General features: G+C 39.9%; 1 protein-coding gene across 1 annotated transcript; it reads right to left on the bottom strand.

Annotated features, from left to right (window-relative positions):
- Positions 1–306: 306 nt before the first annotated feature.
- On the bottom strand, positions 307–21,946 carry LOC112577338. Its single transcript, XM_025260393.1, has 22 exons — positions 21,792–21,946; positions 19,955–20,060; positions 19,583–19,661; positions 19,023–19,158; positions 18,840–18,931; positions 18,568–18,631; positions 17,924–18,065; positions 17,489–17,702; positions 16,908–17,261; positions 16,107–16,234; positions 13,764–13,980; positions 13,396–13,528; positions 13,050–13,168; positions 11,871–11,992; positions 11,606–11,709; positions 5,272–5,467; positions 3,085–3,220; positions 2,815–2,944; positions 2,191–2,303; positions 1,606–1,709; positions 1,308–1,399; positions 307–1,208 (listed from the first exon to the last, which is right to left on the bottom strand). Exons 2-22 carry the CDS (start codon positions 20,044–20,046, stop codon positions 1,027–1,029), a joined length of 2,949 nt encoding a protein of 982 aa, XP_025116178.1. The 5' UTR covers positions 20,047–20,060; positions 21,792–21,946; the 3' UTR covers positions 307–1,026.
- Between the last annotated feature and the right edge of the window lie 228 nt (positions 21,947–22,174).

The following is a 22,174-nucleotide window of genomic DNA, read 5'->3' as shown; positions in this document are numbered from 1 at the left end:
TTTTAGAAAAAAAAGTGCGTGGCAAACGTTGGCAGGCATGACAGAACACAACACGAAGAAAGATATGTCGACAACAAGTGGGCATTATGCAAATAACCTCTACTCAAGGTGTAAACTATTTATCTACATTTGAAAGGCACAGATATACGCAGTAAATATATATATATATATACAGTATATATAAAAACCAAAATTCATTTACAACGTTGTGTCTCTTGTGTTTAATCTCTGGTACATGTAAAAAAATCAGGTGAGTGCTTGTATACTATTGCTTCTTAGGCGTTTAGAAAAAAAAAATACAAAAAAAAAAAAAAAGGCAAATCAGAAAAGAAAGTTGTAAAATTGAGCGAGAACTGCTTTAGACTTTGTTCTAACAAAGAGTGAATAGCAAAATCGACACGGAAACTCCATTTCAAATGTGAAAAGTATTAAATGTGCAAGTAGACAAATATGTTAAAGGTTAAACAAAGAATCAGCTTAGTCCACCGTGATGTTGATAAGTCGTTTGCTCTGATTGGTCGGCGAGCTGAAATACTGGCGTGGATTGGTCGTTGGGGGAAGACAAAGTGTTTATTGGAGATGACAAGCTCGACTTCAAAATTATTATAAGACTTTCTCGTGTCCATTTTTACTAGTCCAGAGACTTTGCGTTAAATTCTTTTGCACAGTTAATTCTAATAAAGACCACTAATCCCCTCCAGAACAAAATTAATGAAATCTGATAATAGCAAGAGGTTGTCATGTGAGCCATGCGGTTGAAGGAGAGTGAAGCCGAGGGGTTCGATTCTCAGCAAATTTCCCACAGCGGACCTCCATAGAGGTTTGTCGAAAGTAAGGCATTAAGGAGAGATGGACAAGCACGCGCGCACACAAACAAACAAACAAAAACAAACAAACAAACAAACAAACAAACAAACAAACAAACAAACAAACAAACAAACAAACAAACAAACAAACAAACCAACACACACGCTCGCATGGCAAGCATGGGTACACGTAACTTGTATCTGATCATCCAGTTGTCATCTAAATCAGAGCCAAACAGAGGAGGACCAACAAGCTCGCTGTGGTAACGGAATGTTCTCCCATACCAGCAGCTCTGCTCTGACACGTGTAGCCGTTGTATCCAGTTGCAGTGCAGTTGCATTCACAGGTGTCCTGCTGCAAGACTCCTGTACCGCACGTCTTCCCATCGCAACCTTCAGTCCCTGCTCAGAGGAGAAACGCCATTAGTTGCGGCGAAAGTTTTTTTTTTCATCTGGACTGTGAGGTGAGACAACATCTAACATACAACAACTTCTACTTACTGCACAGTCCGTTGTCACATATCATTCCTGACGGACACTTTCTACATGCACCTCCGCCAGTCTGATAGGGAGCTTGGCCTTGGATATTCCCTCTGTTTTACACACAAACACACAGATATACATGCGTGTTTCCTTTGTTGTTTAGCACTAATTTAAAGTCTATTGCTAACCTGATGCTCATGTATGTAGCAGTTATATCAAAGTAGTTTACTTCCTTTTTATGTTTTTTTTTTCTCTCTTCCGCTTCTTTTCTTTTAAAAAAAAGGAAAAGAAAGCTGTTGACGAGTGGACTACTGACCCAGGTCTGTAATTACAAATGACGAATGTTGTACTTGGGTCTTGTCCAGAAGGTCCACAGCGGGCCATCCCACACCCCAGTCGGTTGCTCGTGGCCCACACCACCTGTCAGCAAACAGCGCGAGGGACGTTATTCGTGGGGTTTGTGGTCAATCCTCCAGTCCCACTATCGGTCCCTGGGTGTGCACGTTTGTATGGTGAAAGATCCACCTCTTTAAAAGCAAGGATACGTTCAATCTCGTCTCAACAAAGAAGACATAATTGAACAGACAAAGATCGGAGAGCCTCTGAGAAGCCACCCAGAACTCAGAAGCCACCACAGCTTGGTCTTGCTTTAAAGCGAGAAAAATAATACTAAATGTTAATACTAATTAAGCATTGAGATTGGGTTCGCGTTGGACGAATTGCGAAGTTTGATGAGAAGATTGAATTCAGATTCAGCTGACATAACTCAGTCTTCTCACACAAAGTGCAGTTCCAACTTTCTAAATGTTGTGGTCGCCACTGCTTGTATGAACAGCATAGGAACTGTGTTTCTTGTGACAGTTGTAAGTTCATACAGAGAAAGTTCAAGTATTACTGTTACCTGTGTGTAGTGACCGCACACTTTGTTGGGCGCACAGACGTTGGTGTTGAGGTTGTAGTCCACATTCTCCCCGTACCAGGTTTCCACTATCTTCGTCATAGACACTTGTTCAGCTTCAAACAGGAAAAAAAAAAGAAAAATAGTTTTTAAACAGTCTTTCTCATTTGAACTCGGCAAGCACTACTTACGAACGATATTTTGTTTTTCAAATGTGACTCGATGGTCAAAAGAGCGGGACAGATAGACGAAATAAATTTTACAGTATAAAAAAGAACAAAAACGCCTTATATTACCTTTCTACACAATAAATCATTGGCTCTGAACCAGAACTGAAAAGTTTAAATGAGTTTTTAAAAAAAGTCTATACTTAAAGCATTTAATTAATGAACTATAAGAGAAAGAAAGAAAAGGAAGAAAATAGTATGGATGTGATGATGGATACCATTCTTCAGAGCAGCCTGATGTTTTAAAAATAAACTAGAAAAGGAAAGTGAATGAATTAATTACTTAATGAAAACCATGCAGATGTGAGGACGGGGGCGACTGTAGATTAAGAATAAAGTTCCATGACAGGTGTCACAGGTGGACTATTGCCTGTAGCTTCACTTGTCTCACGTGACCTACCTGTCGTTGTGTAAAGGTTTTCTCCCAGGTAATCCGTTCCAGAATACTGCTGACTGCGATTGGTGTTATGAGTGAAAATGCACTTGTTGACAAAGTTTTGTGCAACCAGCTCAACTTGGTCATCCCAGGTCTGCAGACATCACCAAACAACCGAATACATGGCAATAAGATTTACTATCATATTGTTTCATTATTGTCAGAGTATACAGGGTAACGGGGCAACCTAATAATGAGGCAAAAAAAAGTAATCACGAGGTAAGAAAATCTCACCATGAAGAGCATGTCTTCAGCAACAGGCTGGACTTGTCTCCGCCGGTCGTTGTGTGCTTTGATGAGCATCGCCCTGTTGTCAGCACTGATGCCACTGCTTATTACAGAGCGCCTTCTGCGAGAAGTGACGACGAGAACCCATCAACATCGCCAGCCCCGGGCCAAGATTTTTCGGCCGTCGCCAGGCGACCATGACTTGTGCCCATCATGTGCCGGAGAAACGGTTCCTCTCTCTCCAGCTCTGGCTTCACTTCCTGGCCTGACGTCACGACAAAAGTGAAGACGACAGCGACGAGAAATTGTAAGGAAAACGATAGCCAGCGTCATCTTGGAGATATCAAACACGTTGCTACCCTGGGTGGCTCTGAAACATACAGGAAAAGGATTTGTTCATTTCTGTCTTCCTTCACCCAAGAGGGCGGTTAACATGGGAAGCGGTTGGCAGTTCTTGAGCTTGTTGTTGTTGTTGTTGCTGTTAAGTTTCGCACGAAATCTACTCCACCTTGTGGGACAGGTGTAGTTCGAGGCTTTGCCCTCTGAACGCTTCTGAGAACGAGTGAACTGTTAACTTATGAAACAGGCATTAAAAGAAACCTTGGGATCAATGCCTACCGTCCAAACCACCCAATCAAACACAGATTCATACAAGAGGATTATAAAAAAAAAAAAATTAAATAGAACGATTTTGACCGTGTCACCCAACCTGCTGTTATTATATTCGTGAGAGAGTTCAAAACTTTACCGGGAGTACGGTGTGAGTAAACAGGTAAGCCACACCCCTACCCAGTGGACCTCAAGCAAAGTTTAAATGGAAAGGCAAGTAAAGCAAGTGGAAACATTGTCTTTGATAATATTTATATTTGAATAGGTTCACGTCTCTTCTAACACCGCCACTATATTTCTTGGTCGCAAGCCAATCTTTTCACCAAAAATCATTAAGAATCATTCAAATCCCTCTTTTGTGTTTCGAGTTGCGGTGTCCTTTACACACGAGAAATAATTACATGGTTCTTGTAAAATCCTCTTGCAGGTTGTCTGCACGAAAAGCCTTCAATTGATACTCATGTTAGACAACTCGAAGTCTATTGTGCAGCCACCGGTGGGCCTCAGTCACCTCCAATCACCACCACCCAGCCCAGCACCACCACCTCTTTGTGAGACTTGAAATTTGATGGATTAATAAACTTCCAAAGCGTCTTTAGAGCTCTTCGGTTGAAAACATTTCCATCGTTAGAATTATGCCGAGAGCGCTATGGTTCGCTCAGCGGTCACTGAGCTTTGAATGCAAATGGGTTTTTAAGTGCAAACGTAAGAATAATTGTCCAGTTTTCAAAAGGTTTCAGACAATTTTTTTCTTCTGTTTTTATTCCCTTTTTTCCTTCATACATTTTAAAATTTTACAGTTGAAGTCTCCTGCATATTTTAAAGCCTATTGCTTTCTTTTTTTTTTTTCTTCGTTTGTTTTTTTCTTTCAATCGTTCGTTCTTTTATTCATTCGTTCGATCAAAGCAGTTTTAAATTTTGCAGCTAGGGTTTGCATCTCAATCAATTGACATGTAACCGACTTTACTTTTTTATTTGTTTTTTATTCATTCTTTTTTTTCATTGATGCTATCTATGGAGGAAATGAGATTAAAACTCGGACTTTAATGCGGCGCTATCAAAGAAATGCTAGCGATTGCATGAGGTTATGGATGAGTAAATAAAGTAAATAAAAGCCTCCTAAGGGTGAGTAGAGTTCGGAACGAGTGCATGAGTGTGGCCAAGGGTGAGACTGAATCATACCACTTGATAGCGCCAACAATTAAAAGCAACTCACACATATTTTATTTCAGTAACCTCGATCTTGCAAGATGCTAGCTTCCAATCCCAACGAATAAGTCACCTGCTTTGCGATCCGTTCGCGAAATACCAAAGCATCAAACTTGAACAGTTAGTAGATATGTTCTTCCTCGGCAACAGTAATCCTTGTTAAATATACTTGTATATTTATATAAATATTTTGTTTTCTAAATAAACCTCCCTTAAATCATGTACAAAAACTAAAGAGCAGAAATCGGAAGTAGAAAAAAAAAGCTTGTGTAAATAAATCTACTTTAGTAGATCAGTGAATAAGGTGAACTTGAACTAGCAGGCTACAATGTTTGAAAACACAGGTGAGTAATTCATTCTATCTGCAGCTGTCGCTAGAAACAAATCCTCAACAAAAGGACCGTAGCAAGAGTAGAAGCCGTGAAGATCATTTTGTCCAAAGCGAGCTTTTTGGTGCCAGAGCCAGAACCAGAACCTGGGCAGACGGGGTTAGCGGTGCTTTTGCACGCACACACGTCCTGCATGAGTTCGACTCCCTTTTTGCAGAAGGTGCCTTTGCAGCCTGGAGTTTCTGTAGAATGAAGCAGACTTGCAATAAAATGGCGTGTAATTGTTTCCTATACTAGGTGCCTGCTGAACACTTGAACTGTCTGAAGGAGGAGAGGAATGTAATACAGAATAAAGTAAAGTGCTGGCTCAAAACCAAAGCTCATACAAACAATTAACAAAGAAAAATTGACAGTTTGTGCGTGTCACAGCTATCGCGCGTGCTTGTGTGTGTGTTTTTTGGGGGAATAGAGAGAAACGGAGAGAGAACAAGGACTGCAACATCATAACCGAAAGGAAAGATGGCATAGGGGATGAGACTGCCGCACTACAATTAAAATAACATTAAAAGTGACAAAAGGAAGAGAAAGTAACATAGAAGGAAACTTGCAATGAGTGAAAGAGAGAATGAAGATACAACAGCAGCTTACTGCATAGTCCTTCTGCGCACGTTTGACCGGCATCACAACTGCTGCATGCTTTCCCGCCTGTCTTATACATAACCTGGCCCGCTATGTTCCCTCTTTTACAACAAAAATCAAACACACACACAGAGGCACGTAAGTCTCGGGCAGTTTTTCTGAGGATTGCTTGCTCACCAGACACACACACAGGCACACACACACACGCACGTGAAAGAAGGAAGCAAAAATAAACAAGAATTACTATCGTACTATCACCTATCTTTCCTCGCTCACTTATAATTGACCTTCTCTGTGTAGAGGCAATAAAACACTCACTCCATCACTTACCCAGGCCTGTAATTACAGACCAAGATTGTTCCAACGGGGCTAGTTCTTTTTTGGGTGGTGACGTCAATTGGTCGACACTCGGCTACTCCACATCCCACCCATCGTGTTGTGGCCCAATTCATCTGTAGCAGCAAGCATTAGACAAGCAATCAACACCAACGTCGCCTTAAGGTCACAAACAATCACACCACCTGTCACACCAAAGTCACAAACAATTCATGCCAACAAACACTGTATGTCTAGCTCTTTTCACAGTCTACCCATGTTTTCTGTCCATTTCTATCAAAGGTTCAAACCCTCACCATGTTTTACAAACACCAGCACCATTATTATCGGCAGCACCCGCACTACCATAAACCACTCACTCTTAACATCACTAATCAACAAAGGTAAGAGAAGAATTAAGGTGAGGAGAAAGTGTCAAAGTGTCAAGTGACACTTTTGTGTCATGTCCGTACAGCTGTGTAGTGGCCGCACTTTTTGCCTCCCATGCATTTTTGTGCGGTGAAGTTGTAATCGCGACCCTCTCTAAACCATCCTCGTACATGTCCCGACACATTCAGCCATTTATCGTCCGCTATACGAAACAACAAAAGAAAATAGCAACACAAACAATAATCGAGTCTTCTATACATGACCGTCTAACATGTACTCGTATTTTGACAAAGCCGACGAAAATCAGGCTTGCTATTAAATTCGCTTCTCTGAGTGCAGCTTTCGTTAACTACACAGAAAAACTACAAAAAAAAAAAGACAGACAGACAGACAGGAGGAAGGCTCACCAAACACCACGCCGAGATTCTGGCTAATCCATCCTCCTGAAGAGTGTAGCTTTCTGGCCTCCATGTTGTTGTGCCTGAACTCACACCTCGTGGCATGACATTGAGCGATGTCCGCCAGTTCCTCCTCCCACTCCTACACCAGACAGGCACAAACATGTGTATACTTGTTTATCTTCAATGTCTCATTATTTTTACAATTTACTTTTAGTTTGTTGTTATGACATTTTCCCATCTTTATCTTTAAAGCAAGAGCTAAATGTGGCAAAGTAAACTAAGTTGCTTATTTTCTATAATCATCATCATTGTTATTGTCAGCCTGAGATCTGTAAAGGGCATGGGGCATAGATCCTCCCTCTTTCTCACCAGGATTTGCATGTTGGTAGGAGTAGGGTCAGATTCCCTCCGGCATCTGGTTGTGCATTTTGATAATATCTCTCTTTCTTTGGAGAGTGAGACCTATGCGGGTTGCTTTCCGTTTAGGGCGACGCAAGTGGGGCCGTAATGAACGTCGACGGATGCTGCGTCGTCGTAGTCGTCTTCGTCGTCGATTGACGAAGACATGAGATATTCGACCTCTTGGCTCTTCAGACAGACAGTCGCTGACTGAAGCAACACGATGACGGCCAGCAACAGAACCTTGCGCGCTGTGGGAATCATCTTCCTTGAGCAGCCGCCTACGACAAGTCAGTGGAAAGTCTGTCAATTAAGTAAAACAACGCAAAAAATGGAGGAAAAGAAGACAGGAAAGAAAGAACAAATATACAAACAAAGAAACAAACAGAGAATAGTAAGCAAGGCAGAAAAGAGACAAAAGGAGAAAGCAAGGAGAACAAATACAAGTGTCCTTTTCGTTATTCGTTGTCGGCCGTCCTGCAGCGATGTCGAACACCATAATGTGCGATCACCTCGGTCTCTTCCTGATTAATTATACGACAGGAGAAGAGGGTCATCACTCGTTACAATACAATTTTCTTATTATTATTGCTGATGCGTTAATCAAACGATGATCGTTTCTTATGCACCTAAACACTTTACCGCTGTTTCCGGATGTCCTCTAATGTAATAATAAGAAGAAAGAAAGAAAGAAAGAAAGAAAGGAAGAAAGGAAAAAAGAAAGAAAAGAAAGAAGGAAACAAAAGAAGGGAAAGAAAGAAGAAAGAAAGAAGGAAAGAAAGAAGGAAAAGAAAGAAAAAATGGAAGAAGGAAAAAAGAAGAAAGAAAGAAGGAAAAGAAAGAAAAAATGGAAGAAGGAAGAAAGAAGAAAGAAAAGAAAGAAAGAAAAAAGAAGGAAAGAATAAGAAAGAGAGAAGAAAAACAAAGAAAGGAAGAAAGAAAGGAAAAAAGGAAGAAGGAAAGAAGTAAGAATGAAGAAAAAGAAGACAAAAAAAGAAGAAGGAAAGAAGAAAGAGAGGAAAGAAAGAAGAATGAAAGGAAAGAGAGGAAAAAAGAGAAAAGGAAAGAAGAAACAAAGAATGAAAACGAAGAAAGGAACAAAGAAGAAAAGAACAAAAAAAAAAAAAAAAAAGAAAAAAAAAGAAGGAAAGAAGAAAAAAAGAAAGAAAAAAGAAGAAAAGAAGAAAGAGAATAAAGAAAGAAGGAAAAGAAAGAAGGAACGAAAGAAAGAAGGAAAAGAAAGAAAGAAGGAAAAGAAAAAAGGAAAAGAAAGGGCGTTAAGCCCATCCGTAGCTCACGTATGGTGTTGAGAGCAACCTTTGTTTGGTCTTTGCACGCCACACCAGAGACCTCTGCTGTCGGTTATGATGTCCTGAAGAAAACTTTATGGCCTGTGGGAGAAGGCGTCTTTTTTTTTTTTTTAACCGGTGAGTGCCTGAGGACCTTGTAGTCGCTGAGTACCACCACCACCACCACTGCCTGCCCACGTACAGACTGAACAAGTCACCGTACTGTCATCGCCATGCTGAGAATTGCTGCCGAGGATCTTTCTTCATCAGCAGCAGGTGACCCAGCAGCGGCTCAGTTATGACCTGGCGACACAGTGGAGCTTGCGGGTGGAGTATTCACGTATGTAATTGTTGGTATGTACAAGACAAGAGACGTCAATAACTTGGTAAATATAAAGCAGTTTCACTGTTCGTGAAAGTAGCTAGGCTTTCGATTTAATACTCAATAAGACACTGTACAGGTGAGGAAGAAGAAAACAAATTGTGTGAAAAGTAGGCTGGTTTCAAGCACGGATACTCAACTATAGATCAAGTGTTTACGTAATTTCAACTATAGATCATGTGGTTGTTGTTTTGTTTTCATGTACAATTTGTAATGTTTGTGTTGTTCATGTACTTGATTAGTGCTAAGATCACGACTCTAATGTTGTGCCATATATATATATGTATGTTATTATAAACTAGCTCACGTTGCATAAAATAACAAGAGAGAAGTGAACACTTACAAACGGTAGGCTTGTTGTCCATTACGTAATGTCGTGACGCAGTTTACGATAAAAATTACGTCATTTTGTTATTCATAATCGTCATCATCGCACGCGCGCATGCAACGCATTGACTCGTGTACTACAGGCCCGCAGACTACACATTTCTTTGTGTAAACACGTTTAGTCCTTACATCTATTTAGATATGTATAGAGGCACAAAGCACAAGTTTCAAGACTTTTTAATAATATTAGTTTTAAATACAAATGTTTAGGCCAGACTCCCTGACCGTCACACAATGTTTTGTATGTTTTGTTGTGGAGTAGAGATGACGAGAGACAGGAATGGTACAGGTGCACCCATGAGGCCTATCCTGCGCACCTTTCAGTGGGTCTCCTCACTCTCTACTGATACCTGCCTCCGCCGTCAGCAAATGGAAGGATGCTTAAGGATCTTCTCCCTACGGACACGGAGGTGTGGTTCTTGTGCTCTGTTCTCGCATGGCTCTCTCAAACGCATCTCAATCACATAGGAGGGATTTTAGACAAAGAACGGCCAATAAGAACCACAACTCCGTATTTTCCCCTAGAGTTACCGCACACATGGCTCCCACAGTTGGTTCTATTTCAAAACAGAGGAATTAATCGTATTGTTCGCCCCACAGTGAAAATCATTTCGTCCTAGCTTATGTCCATTTCTTCCCAACACCAAAATCCCAAAAGAATCGATCACTGATAAAACAAGTAACTATTAGGCTCAAGTATAGCCAAAAGAGCCATACGTTGTTCGAAGATATAAGTCCACAATAAAATGGTGACAACATTACTTTTAATTTGAACGATTGTTTTATGAGAAAAATCACGTGTTTGCCACTGTAAGATACTTCTCTGCATGCGTTTTGTATATTTGTTTTGTAAAAGAGTGGTTAAACTTACTCGCATGGTTTTGTTTACGATAGCTTTCGTATCAAGGCGTCCTTCCTCTAAAAAACAGACTTAAATTTAACAAATGCATTTTCATGTATAAAATACTGAGTTGAGTTCGGAACGAAGGCATGAGTATGGCCAAGGGAGTGACTGAATCATACCAGTTGATAGCGCTAAGAATTAAAAGCAACTCACACACATATTTTATTTCAGTAACCTCGATCTTGCAAGATGCTAGCTTCCAATCCCAACAAATAAGTCACCTGCTTTGCGATCCGTTCGCGAAGTACCAAAGCATCAAACTTCAACAGTTAGTAGATATGTTCTTTCTCGGCAACAGTAATCCATATTAAATATACTTGTATATTTATATAAATATAATTTTTTTTCTAAATGAAACCTCCCTTAAATCATGTACAAAAACTAAAGAGCCGAAATCGAAAGTAGGAAAGAAAGTTGGTGTAAACAAATATCAAAACTGTCAGGGACAACATCTGTTTGCTACCTTAATTAATGTACTTTAGTAGATCAGTGAATAAGGTGAACTTGAACTAGCAGGCTACAATGTTTGAAAACACAGGTGAATAATTCATTCTATCTGCAGCTATCGTTAGAAACAAATCCTCAACAAAAGGACCGTAGCAAGAGTAGAAGCCGTGAAGATCATTTTGTCCAAAGCGAGCTTTTTGGTGCCAGAACCAGAACCTGTCGCAGGGCAGACGGGGTTAGCGTTGCTGTTGCACACACACTCTTCCTTCAAGAGTTCGACTCCGCTTTTGCAAATCGTGCCTTTGCAGCCTGGAGTTTCTGTAGAATGAAGAGACTTGCAATAAAAATGGCGTGTAATTGTTTCTTATACTAGGTGCCTGCTGAACACTTGAACTGCTAAGGTCTGAAGGAGGAGAGGAATGTAATACAGAATAAAGTAAAGTGCTGGCTCAAAACCAAAGCTCATACAAACAATTAACAAGCCACGCTTTCTATCCACCATGAATAATTGCAACTCGGTAATACATGATTCACATAAAGCTGATCAAGGCATGCAGCACACATTGTAAGTCAAGAAAAATTGACAGTTTGTGCGTGTCACAGCTATCGCGCTTGCTTGTGTGTGTGTTTGTTGGGGGAATAGAGAGAAACGGAGGAGAACAAGGAGGACTGCAACATCATAACCGAAAAGAAAGATGGCATAGGGGATGAGACTGCAGCACTACAATTAAAATAACAATAAAAGTGACTGACAAAAGGAAGAGAAAGTAACATAGAAGGAAATTGCAATGAGTGAAAGAGAGAATGAAGATACAACAGCAGCTTACTGCATAGTCCATTGTCGCAGCTTTGACCGGCATCACAACTGCTGCATGCTTCCCCGCCTGTCTTATACAGTTTATCGTCAGGGTTATCGCTTCTAACGTTCCCTCTTTTACAATAAAAATCAAACACACACACAGGCACACACACATACGCACGCACGTGAAAGAATGAAGGTCTAACACACGGCTAAAATAAACAAGTATTACTCTCGTAATATCACCTATCTTTCCTCGCTCATTTATAATTGACACTCACTCTACCACTTACCCAGGCAAGTAATTACAGACCAACATTGTTCCCACGTCATAGATCCTTTTAACCCTCGGGTACTCAAGTGGTCGACATTCGGCTACTCCACATCCCACCCATCGTGTGGTGGGCCACATCAACTGTAGCAGCAAGCATTAGACAAGCAATCAGCACAAATGTCGCCTTAAGGTCACAAACAAACAATCAATACAACATGTAGCACTAAAGTCTCAATTAAACAATTCCTATAACCTGTAGCAACAAGGTCACAAACAAGAAATCCACTCTACTTGCATCAAACACAGAGAAGCTTCTTAATAATAAAAGGAGGTGAACTGTGTTATCATAAAATGGATGAAGACAGTGATGTGAACTGCGGGGAATGAGCACGCGAAGATGGTCAGACATTGCGATTGCCGTTACCTCGGACTAATCACACTATCGACACCTCTACCAACTCAATTCGACATTCATCCTACGCGCACACCTACACTTAATTGCTAATTAATCTTGAGCCCCCAGCGCGCATCCCCAATAACCAACACAAGGTAATTTAGTGTGATGACGAAATTATTAATCAACGAGAGTTTTATAAATCACTTTACAAGATTATACAATTCCAAATATAGCCGTTCTCTAGGTGCCTCGTTACTTTTCTATCCCTAGTCCAAATATCGTGAGCCACTAATTGTCTAACTACACTTGTCTAACACACACTCGCCACTTCTGTCATCGCACATGTCTTCAGATTGATATGGTAACTAGGCATATGGAAGTGTTACAAATAAATTAATCGTAGGCTTATGTTGTAATGTGTATGCAGCGTGCTGTCAGTGATAAAAGACGAGATATCCCTGAGGAAAGAAGTGACTTGAGATCCCAACTAAAACCGTGTGATCGTGGCGTGAGGGCCCCGCACATGCCCTTTGCCTCGGGCCCCGCGGGGGCTAAGAACGGGCCTGCTTCTGTCACACCATCACCATGTTTTACAAACACCACCACCATGTTTTACAAACACCAGCACCATTATCGGCAACACCCGCACTACCGTAAAGCACTCACTCTTAACATCACTAATGAACAAAACTAAGAGAAAAATTAAGGTGAGGAAGAGGAGACAGAATACAACAGGTATCGTCTTTGAGAGAGAAAGTGCCAAGAGTTACTTCAAGTGACACTTTTGTGTTATGTCCGTACAGCTGTGTAGTGGCCGCATATTTTGGTTTTGCTGCATTCCTTTGAGGTGAAGTTGTAATCGTTGCGCTCGTTAAACCATCCTCGTACATGTCCCGACACATTCATCGCTGAATAGTCCGCTATAAGAAAAAAAAAAAAAAAATCAGAACAAAAACAATAATGTGAGTGTTCTATAGATGACCGTCTAACATGTATTCGTATTTTGACAAAGCCGAGGAAAATCAGGCTTGCTATTAAACTGCGCTTCTAAGAGTGTAGCTTTCGTTAACTACACAGAAAAACTACAAAGAAAAAAAGACAGATAGACAGACAGACAGACAGACAGACAGACAGGAGGAAGGCTCACCGTTCACCATGCCCATATTCTGGGCAATCCATGCTTTTGAAGAATGTAGCTCTCTTCTCTCCTTGGTGTTGTGCTCGAACCTACACCTCTGGGCGTGACATTGAGCGATGTCCGCCAGTTCCTCCTCCCACTCCTACACCAGACAGGCACAAACATGTGTATACTTGTTTATCTTCAATGTCTCATTATTTTTACAATTTACTTTTAGTTTGTTGTTATTACATTTTCCTATCTTTATCTTTAAAGCAAGGGCTAAATGTGACAAAGTAAACTAAGCTGGTTATTTTCTATATCATCATCATTGTTATTGTCAGTGTCAGCCTGAGATCTGTAAAGGGCATGGGGCATAGATCCTCCCTCTTTCTCACCAGGATTTGCATGTTGGTAGCAGGAGGGTCAGATTCCCTCCGGCATCTGTTGTGCATTTTGATAATATCTATCTTTTTTTCGACAGAGAGACCTATGCGGGTTGCTTTCCGTTTAGGGCGAGGCAAGTGGGGGCCGTAATGAACGTCGACGGATGCTGCGTCGTCGTAGCCGTCGTCGTCCGATTGACGAAGACATGAGATATTCGACCTCTTGGCTCTTCAGACAGACAGTCGCTGACTGAAGCAGCACGATGACGGCCAGCAACAGAACCTTACGGGCTGTGGGAATCATCTTCCTTGAGCAGCTGCCTACGACAAGTCAGTGGAAAGTCTGTCATAATGTGCGATCACCTCGGTCTCTCCCTAATTAATTATACGACAGGAGAAGATCGAGGGGTCATCACTCGATTGTTACAATACAATTTTCTTATATATGCTGATGCGTTAATCAAACGATGATCGTTGTTTATGCACATGGTGATGTATGTGTTTCAGGGTGTCCTATCAATTTAATAATAAGAAGAAGAAGAAAGAAGAAAGGAAGCAAAGGAAGAAGGAAAAGAAAGAGAGAAAGAAAAAGAAAGGAAGAAGACGAAAGGAAGAAGAAGAAAGAAAGAAGAAAGAGAAAGAAAGAAAAAAGAAGAAACAAAAAAAGAAAAAGAAATAAAGACAGAAAGAAACGAAGGAAAGGAAGAAAATAAAGAAAGTAAAAAGAAGAAAAGAAAGAAAAAAGAAGAAAGAAAGGGCGTTATAGCCCATCCGTAGCTCACGTAGAGTGTTGAGAGCAACCTTGTTTGGTCTTTGCACGCCGCGCCAGAGACCTCTGCTGTCGGTTATGATGTCCTGAAGAAAACTTTATGGCCTGTGGGAGAAGGCGTTATTTTTTACCGGTGAGTCGCTGAGGACCTTGTAGTCGCTGAGTACCACCACCACTAACTGCCTGCCCACGTACAGACTGAACAAGTCACCGTACTGTCATCGCCATGCTGAGAATTGCTGCCGAGGATCTTTCTTCATCAGCAGCAGGTGACCCAGCAGCGGCTCAGTTATGACCTGGCGACATAGTGGAGCTTGCGGGTGGAATATTCACGTATGTAATTGTTGGTATGTACAAGACAAGAGACATCAATAACCCGGTTAAATATAAAGCAGTTTCCCTGTTCGTGAAAGTAGCTGGGCTTTCGATTTAATACTCAATAAGACACTGTACAGGGGCGCGGAAGAAGAAAACAAATTGAGTGAAAAGTAGGCTGGTTTCAAGCAACGATACTCAACTATAGATCAAGTGTTTACATTGCTATCAATGATACAAATTTATTTTAATCTCACTTAAAAACTACAAACGGTAAACATGAAAATGTATTTCCTCCTATGGTCAAAGGGTCTTTGATCTATGAATAAAATATGCATAAAATAGCAAGAGAGAGGCGAACACTTACAAAACGGTAGGCTTGTTGTCCATTACGTAATGTCGTGACACAGTTTACGATAAGAAAAATTACGTCATTTGATTATTCATAATCGTCATCATCGCACGCGCGCATGCAGCTAGCCACAGACCTCACCTTTAAACCGACAACTTAATTTTGATGCATTAAATACTTTTCATTACATCGTGATCAGCGGCACTTTAGACGAAGTTGTCACCATCTTATCACAGTGCTTTCTGACTAAATTGAAACACCAGCTCTAAACCCTTATGCCATGAAATCACAAAGGATTCTTTTTCTATTTGCAAGCAGCAAACCACAGTATCTGCAAAGTTTTATGCATCGGAGGAAATTTAGTGTCCTTCATGTTTTTTGCTCAAAGATTTTATCATATGACTGTTATATGTACAGTACGGTACTGTACGGACAGTATCGTTGTTACGAAACATTATTAGATGTGTAAAGCCGCTCCGTTCTTCTAATTCTTCTTATTATTATTATTAAAGTTAATACCATGATGACGCATGCTTCTTGAAGCTCGATTTCACGAGGACAAAACAAAATTTGCTTTTGTGAGATCTTCTGATAACCCTGATCCTTTAATGTAACACTTCTCCGAGGCTCTCCTTGAAACAAATCAAACTATAATCACTCCTGGAACATTTTATTGTTCTGATATAAACAAACAGCATCAAGGTAGCTCCACATTCATAACGATAGAGTGCTTCTTGAAAAGAATTCCCATCAGAAGTTTAAAGGGAACATCTACGACTCTCTCACACACTGCAGTCCACCTCATGCTGATGTTGGTACATCTTGAGTACATCTCTTGCATAACGTCGTCACTAAATGGGGCCCAGATTCACCATTACATTTGCTCATCCACATGACCCCTATCGCCATCCGCTGCTACTTGGGTTTCTGTCTAGAGGCTTTGAATCTGGATGTCGGTCTGGAACTCTCAATCTCGCTAGCCACAGAATGTCCTTCACCTGAGGTTCCTTCCTGCTCTGTTTTCTCTATCACCGTGTTTCTAAAAGCCTGCAACAGCAAAGCGACATTACCTAAGTCTCCTGTGTATGCCCACTAGTTCAGTAAAGTTTTTTTTTTTTTAATCAGTTCTTGGGTTGGCATGGTGGTGAACTCTAGTCCCTGACATGCATAACATACTAGTACATTCATAATTATGCTAGACAAATCTTGTAATTTACTGTAGCACTTTGCGCAACTATCTCAAAGACTAGGTTTCAAGCTTCCACAATTTGAAGGTGTGCAAACAATGCAAATTTGAGCAAAGAGTATAACTAACATTCAGTCTCATGTCTATCACCGTCGCAGATGCTAATTTTCATTATAGTTTCTACCTATGTCAGTGTCACACAGGGGCTCAGAGCAAAACCTTCAGCACTATACTTTTCTTCAGATGTCAGTGACTCCATTATAAAAGTCCATATTCAGTGTAAGCATTGCAAACATCAGTTTCTTGGACCATTGCGATATCCGTAACTATTATTACAAAGTAAATTATTATTAAAGATCATTGCTATTAAATCTCCCTATAAAACTTTTATATGGAAGCTGTACATTTATTTATTAAACCAAAACAAATTCACAGAAATTCCTTTTCTCGTGTGTATATCATTCACAACGAAACTTAGGCCCCCCTTAATACCACTATCAAAATTTTAAACATTTTGATAATTATTCAACAAACCTTAACAGCTGCTCTAACACTGTATTCATCCTCATGTGCACTCATCATTATATGTCTCTTATTTTCTTTATGCTCTTCTTGGAAATCATTTGACAGTATACACACCCTTGAAACTGCTGTGCTTGCTTCTCCCATGCCCAGTGACCTGGTAGGGGAAGGGTCTTCAAAGGTGACCATCTTTTGTCGCAAACTCTCGGAGCTGACTGCACTACGACCACCAAGGCCATGATGCTGTTTTCCAGGCTTTTTGAGGATGGAGTAAGGTGGGCTCTGCACAAGTCTGTAGAGATCTGAAGGATTGTTAATGCTAAAGCTCCCACCACTGCTGTCACTGGCAGCCTGTTTGCCTGAAACCTGCAAGATATGAAAGCTTGACCAGCAAGCATCTTCACAGACAACCTCCATACAGCCAAAACACACTATATAACTGACAAATGATAAAGCTAAGAACTGAAAGAAAAGTGGAAAAATAAAAATATAAAAAAAATTTGCCGGCTTCAATAATCAATGATGATGACAGCAGCAGGATGGGACACAATTCAAACAGGGTTAAAAAGTAGATTTAAAAAGCACACTGGTACCTCCTCTCCAGTAAAGAATGTTTTTGTGTGAGAAAATCTGATGATTTTGTCTGGCACTGAGACTTTATGATCACTGTCCTCGTTTTCCTCCTCCTCCTCCTCGTCATCATCATCATCACTGTCTTCAGCTGCAGTCTTCTGCATGTTGGTCAAGCAAATAATAGGCTCAGCATTTAAGGGAGTTGTGGCAGAAGGACGAGATGAATCTGGCATCCTGCACACTCATAACATATCAAAATCAGTCTAAATAGAAAAAGATAGCCACCTAATTACCAAAGCTGAAGATTTACAAAATCTTTGTATCACAATGCAAAGGAAAAGTCATTAATTCGTAAAAATACAAACAAAGAAATCCCCAGGTAACCCGTCGCAGTGATCTAGCACAGCGTAGAACACAACCAATCAACCAACCATCCCCAAGCAACCCCATCTCACTTCTTTAGCCTAAGACTCTCCAGCTCCTGCTCCTCAAGCTTATCCAGTCTTTTCAAAAGTTCTTCGTCTGTCGGAAAGCCTCCAGCTGCCCTCTCCTTATTCTCTTGCTGTCGAGCCTTCCGAACACGTTCTACACGATCAGCTGCGAAAAAATACAGAATTAAAATTAAGAAGAAAAAAAAAAAGAAAAATGTAAAAATTAGCAATTAATCTGTCATTAATCTTACAAAAATGATGAGCAGAAAAACAGAACTTTTGATGACAAATACATCACTTTTTGTCTTTTAAAAAAGTATATAGACATATTATTTATAACTAATAATAGTAATGATTTTACACATCAAGATAAAGTTATTCAGAGACTGTCTAGCTGCATGGGGAAAAAATATGCTCCAAAAATAAAAGGAAATAATAGAAATTAGTAATAAAAAATTTAGCTGTTGTCCATTATACCTCTACTTATAACTCAGATTAAAATCACACGAAAGAAAACATTTGTCTAATTTCTTTTTGACATGTCTCTTCTTTTAATTGTCTTCTCTAGAAATCATTTTTTCTTTTGCTGCACTTCTTTTATAATGTCCAAAGTGTATCCTTTTTATTGTTAACACTGTCACATGCCAAACCACCAAATCATTGCTCACCTTTCCACTGTTTTTCATTTTCTTCATTGAACTCTTCTCTAATTTCTACCAATTCTCCCTCATCCTGGCAATAGATACATAACAGCGTAAACATATTGCATGTAGATAAGAAAGCAAAATTGCTTTAGGCAAAGCATTAAGGAATACAAGATTTTTAAAAGAAATAATGTGAGGTCTCTACACAGCTAAAGCTCCTTAGCAAGAAAGTGCAGTGCATTCATCTCACAAAATAATTTAGTCTTATGAATTTTTTTCTAAAAATATTAACTTACCTTGGACATATCAAGAAGCTCCTGTGTGAAATCAGCACGTGGAATAAGCAACTGTTTCTGCTGCTGAAGTTGTGCTAATTTTTTGTCAAGTTCTGGAAAAAAAAGTCTGTTTTTAAGCCACATGATCATTAATACATAAAATTCATGCATAACAAAGTGCACAAATAACCACGACATTGTTACCTTTCAGTCTGCGAGAAACAATATCAGCTGCTTGGCGAGCAGAACATTCTAGAAAGTAGTTATCTCCTAGGAGCACCAACAATTCATTTGTATGTACCAAACGACCTGGCATGAATGCCAAGTCCCCGAATGGAACCTGTCAAAACAGATAAGAAATTTCTCTATCAAGGACTGTATCCAATCATTCCACAGATCTGAATCCTCTCAAGATATCCAAGTCACACAATCACACACTTAAGACTGTGGTGCTATTTGTAGTCTTGTTGGTCATGGAACTGATACATCAGAAGCTCCCATACAGAATAAAGCCAGCATTGCTCCAAATTCTGGGGAGAAAATGTTCCTACTTCCAGGAAAGATTTCTTGTGATCAAAGATAAGGTTAATAATGTCTAGCCTGTCCGGAAAGCTAAATTTGTTTGGCATTGTGCTCTTTTGTGTAATTGACATATCGTAAAACACTTTAGACCTACACAATCATACATAATTGTCATCAATAAGAACTTAAAATTAACAAGGACAATAACTGTGTATTTTTGACCAAAATATTATAAATCTCACCATTACGTTGTGTGTTAATTTGTTGGGCAAAGTCAGCAGTCTTTCACGAAGAGCTGAGTAATCCGATTTGAACTTTTCACTAAGCAGAGAGAGTAAAAAGAGTCATTACTTGCTGCCAAATGAAAATAATACAAATAATTGTACAGCACAAACTGCTACAAAATAAGTTTAACAAATGTGTCATTAAGCACAAATGGTACTCTGGTACATTGTAAACTACACACACACAAAAACATTTAAGAACAAATAAATACTGACCATAACAGTTTCAACAGTGTATAAAACTATTTACCCTGCTAGCAGCTAGTATTCATAATCTATGTTTCTGACCAAATGCATACATGCACACACAGACACAATTATAGCTCTTACTGCTGAGAAATCTGCTGATTGGTGTCAGATAATGCTCTTTCCTGTTCTTGCCGAAGGCGAGACCATTGCTGATTGTTAATTGCAGTGCTCATGCTTCTGCACTACCCTGGAATCATCAGACACAAACATATATATATGTACACATGCACACAACTTATTATAACTTAAAATTTTTTTAGATAACCAGGTAAATATTTGTAAATACTGAGTAAAATACTCATCTACCCCAATGTTTAAAGCACATTTATTTACAGAAATTCATTACTAGTGTAGCCGGACTGACCCTCGCTATAAGGCCAACACCCACTCGGCCCTACGTTTGCGCCAAATCAGTCCATTCCTATTTGGTATTCCAAGAAAGAGGACGGAAGTTCCCAAGAATAATTTTCCACTAAAAATTCTAGCTCTTGTTAGTCGGGTGCGTTGTCTAATCTTTACCTCATGTTGTGTTCTTTTTAATTCATCTCCACTACGCATCTGCACTCAGCCGACCTTAGAGTCCACTAAAGACCCTACTTTACTTGCTCAGACTAAATTGTCTCATCTATCACTGCATCAATTCCATGGATCTTCACGTGTGTTCTCTCTGCTGCTGTGTCACCACCATACAGACAACACAAATCTCACTCACGCTAGTGATACTCGTTCACCTCATTCGCACGAGGACACGTGTACGACACACTAGCATCATTTGCATCGACACACTCACATAGGTAAATAGATTCAAAAGACATAGATTTATTTACATAATGTACATATACAACTACTACTCCAACCTAAATTGTGTAAGATGCCTATCCAAACCTAATAACTCCCTGGGGTGGGGAAAGAGCCTGAGTGATGCAAGCTGCTATTCCAGCAGACGAAAATGGTACTTCTCACTTGCTCAACTCCCTGGGGTGGGGAAAGAGGCTAAGTGACAAGAGCAGCTATTCCAGCAGACCAAAATGCCTTGCAGCAAGATGGTACTTTTCACTAACTCAGGGATGGGGGAAAGAAGCTAAGTGACGCAAGCGGCAATTCCAGTGGACAAAATCGACTTGCGGCAAAATGGTACTTCTTGCTAGCTCCGTCTCAAAGTTTTACTGCGTTACCAAGCAGGACCAGTTCCCGTGCCGGGAAAACAGGTGTGAGCACTGACTTTTGCCTGCTGTTTCTGTCTGTCTCGTGCTGTGATGCTTGCGTGACCCAGTGTGGGGTGGAAGGGGATGCGGGGTGGAGGGAACAAGCTCTGTCAACGGTACATGCTGCCTCAAACAAGACCTCCCGCTGCATTCGTTTAGTGCTTATCCATTAAGCTCACATAGACCATTTATACAATAAACACAAATGTAAGATACTGTACCTTTAATTCTCATACTCCATGTGTACAGTTTTATACCTGATATATATTGTGTAAATAACTAAATGGCATAGTGATGATACAAATATATAACAGATTTGTATATAAAGAAACTTATTATCAGAAAATCCTGCGTGCTAATGGTGGATAGAGAATATATATATATCTACACAGTGTGAATATTAAGAAAAGATGTTAAGTGTTAAGTGGGGTGCAAATATCTTCATTTTACTCGAATATTTATTAATGATCGCGTGATTTATGCAGTGCATAATACCGCTGACGAAGGAGCGCTAGAGAAACATTTTAAAAAGGAGTTAACAGTTAAGATTGGTAGTAAGGACAAAAACTTTAAATAAATGGAGTTTTTTAATATCGTTTGTGATTGGACATAAGTTTTTAAGTACTAATCTTAGATTTTGAAGAGGTTTTAAAGGTTTGTTCAGCTTTTTTTGATATAATGGTTTGGATAGAACAATAAAAGACATCACTTACGGTTAGTAGCCGTCGACTGTGGCGAAGCAAAACAACGTGAGAAAGATTCAAACGCTGGTGAATTTGCAATGAATACACTTCGCTGGTTGACCATCGAAATGTGGGAATGGTGTGAAGGGGGACTACTCCTATTAGCAGGAACCAATAAGAACCACAACTCCGTATTTTCCCCTAGAGTTACCGCACATACGGCTCCCACAGTTGGTTCTACATAAAAATCTGTGCACGGGATAACAGGCCATCAATCACTTTTGTAGAGCATGTTGGAATTATTTGATTCTCAAATAATGTGGCGATTGAAGACTTTAATTATTGCAGAAAAATATAAACATATATTTCAATTTGCACAAGTGAGTATAATAATTTTGAATTTATTTTGTTGA

This window comes from Pomacea canaliculata, linkage group LG12, assembly GCF_003073045.1.
Source record: "Pomacea canaliculata isolate SZHN2017 linkage group LG12, ASM307304v1, whole genome shotgun sequence".
NCBI classification, from domain to species: Eukaryota; Metazoa; Mollusca; class Gastropoda; order Architaenioglossa; family Ampullariidae; genus Pomacea; species Pomacea canaliculata.
The sequence above is the reverse complement of the archived record's forward strand: the minus strand, read 5'-3'. Positions and strand labels throughout refer to the sequence as shown.

Bases quoted from the DNA above. Each gene is read 5' to 3' on its own strand.
- LOC112577338 (XM_025260393.1), bottom strand. From the start codon at position 20,046: ATGAGCACTGCAATTAACAATCAGCAATGGTCTCGCCTTCGGCAAGAA. The intron at 18,632-18,839 runs GTAAGTTAATAT...ATCTATTGCCAG, and splicing joins AGCTTCTTGATATGTCCAAG to GATGAGGGAGAATTGGTAGA. The intron at 13,529-13,763 runs GTGAGAAAGAGG...TGTCTGGTGTAG, and splicing joins CTACCAACATGCAAATCCTG to GAGTGGGAGGAGGAACTGGC.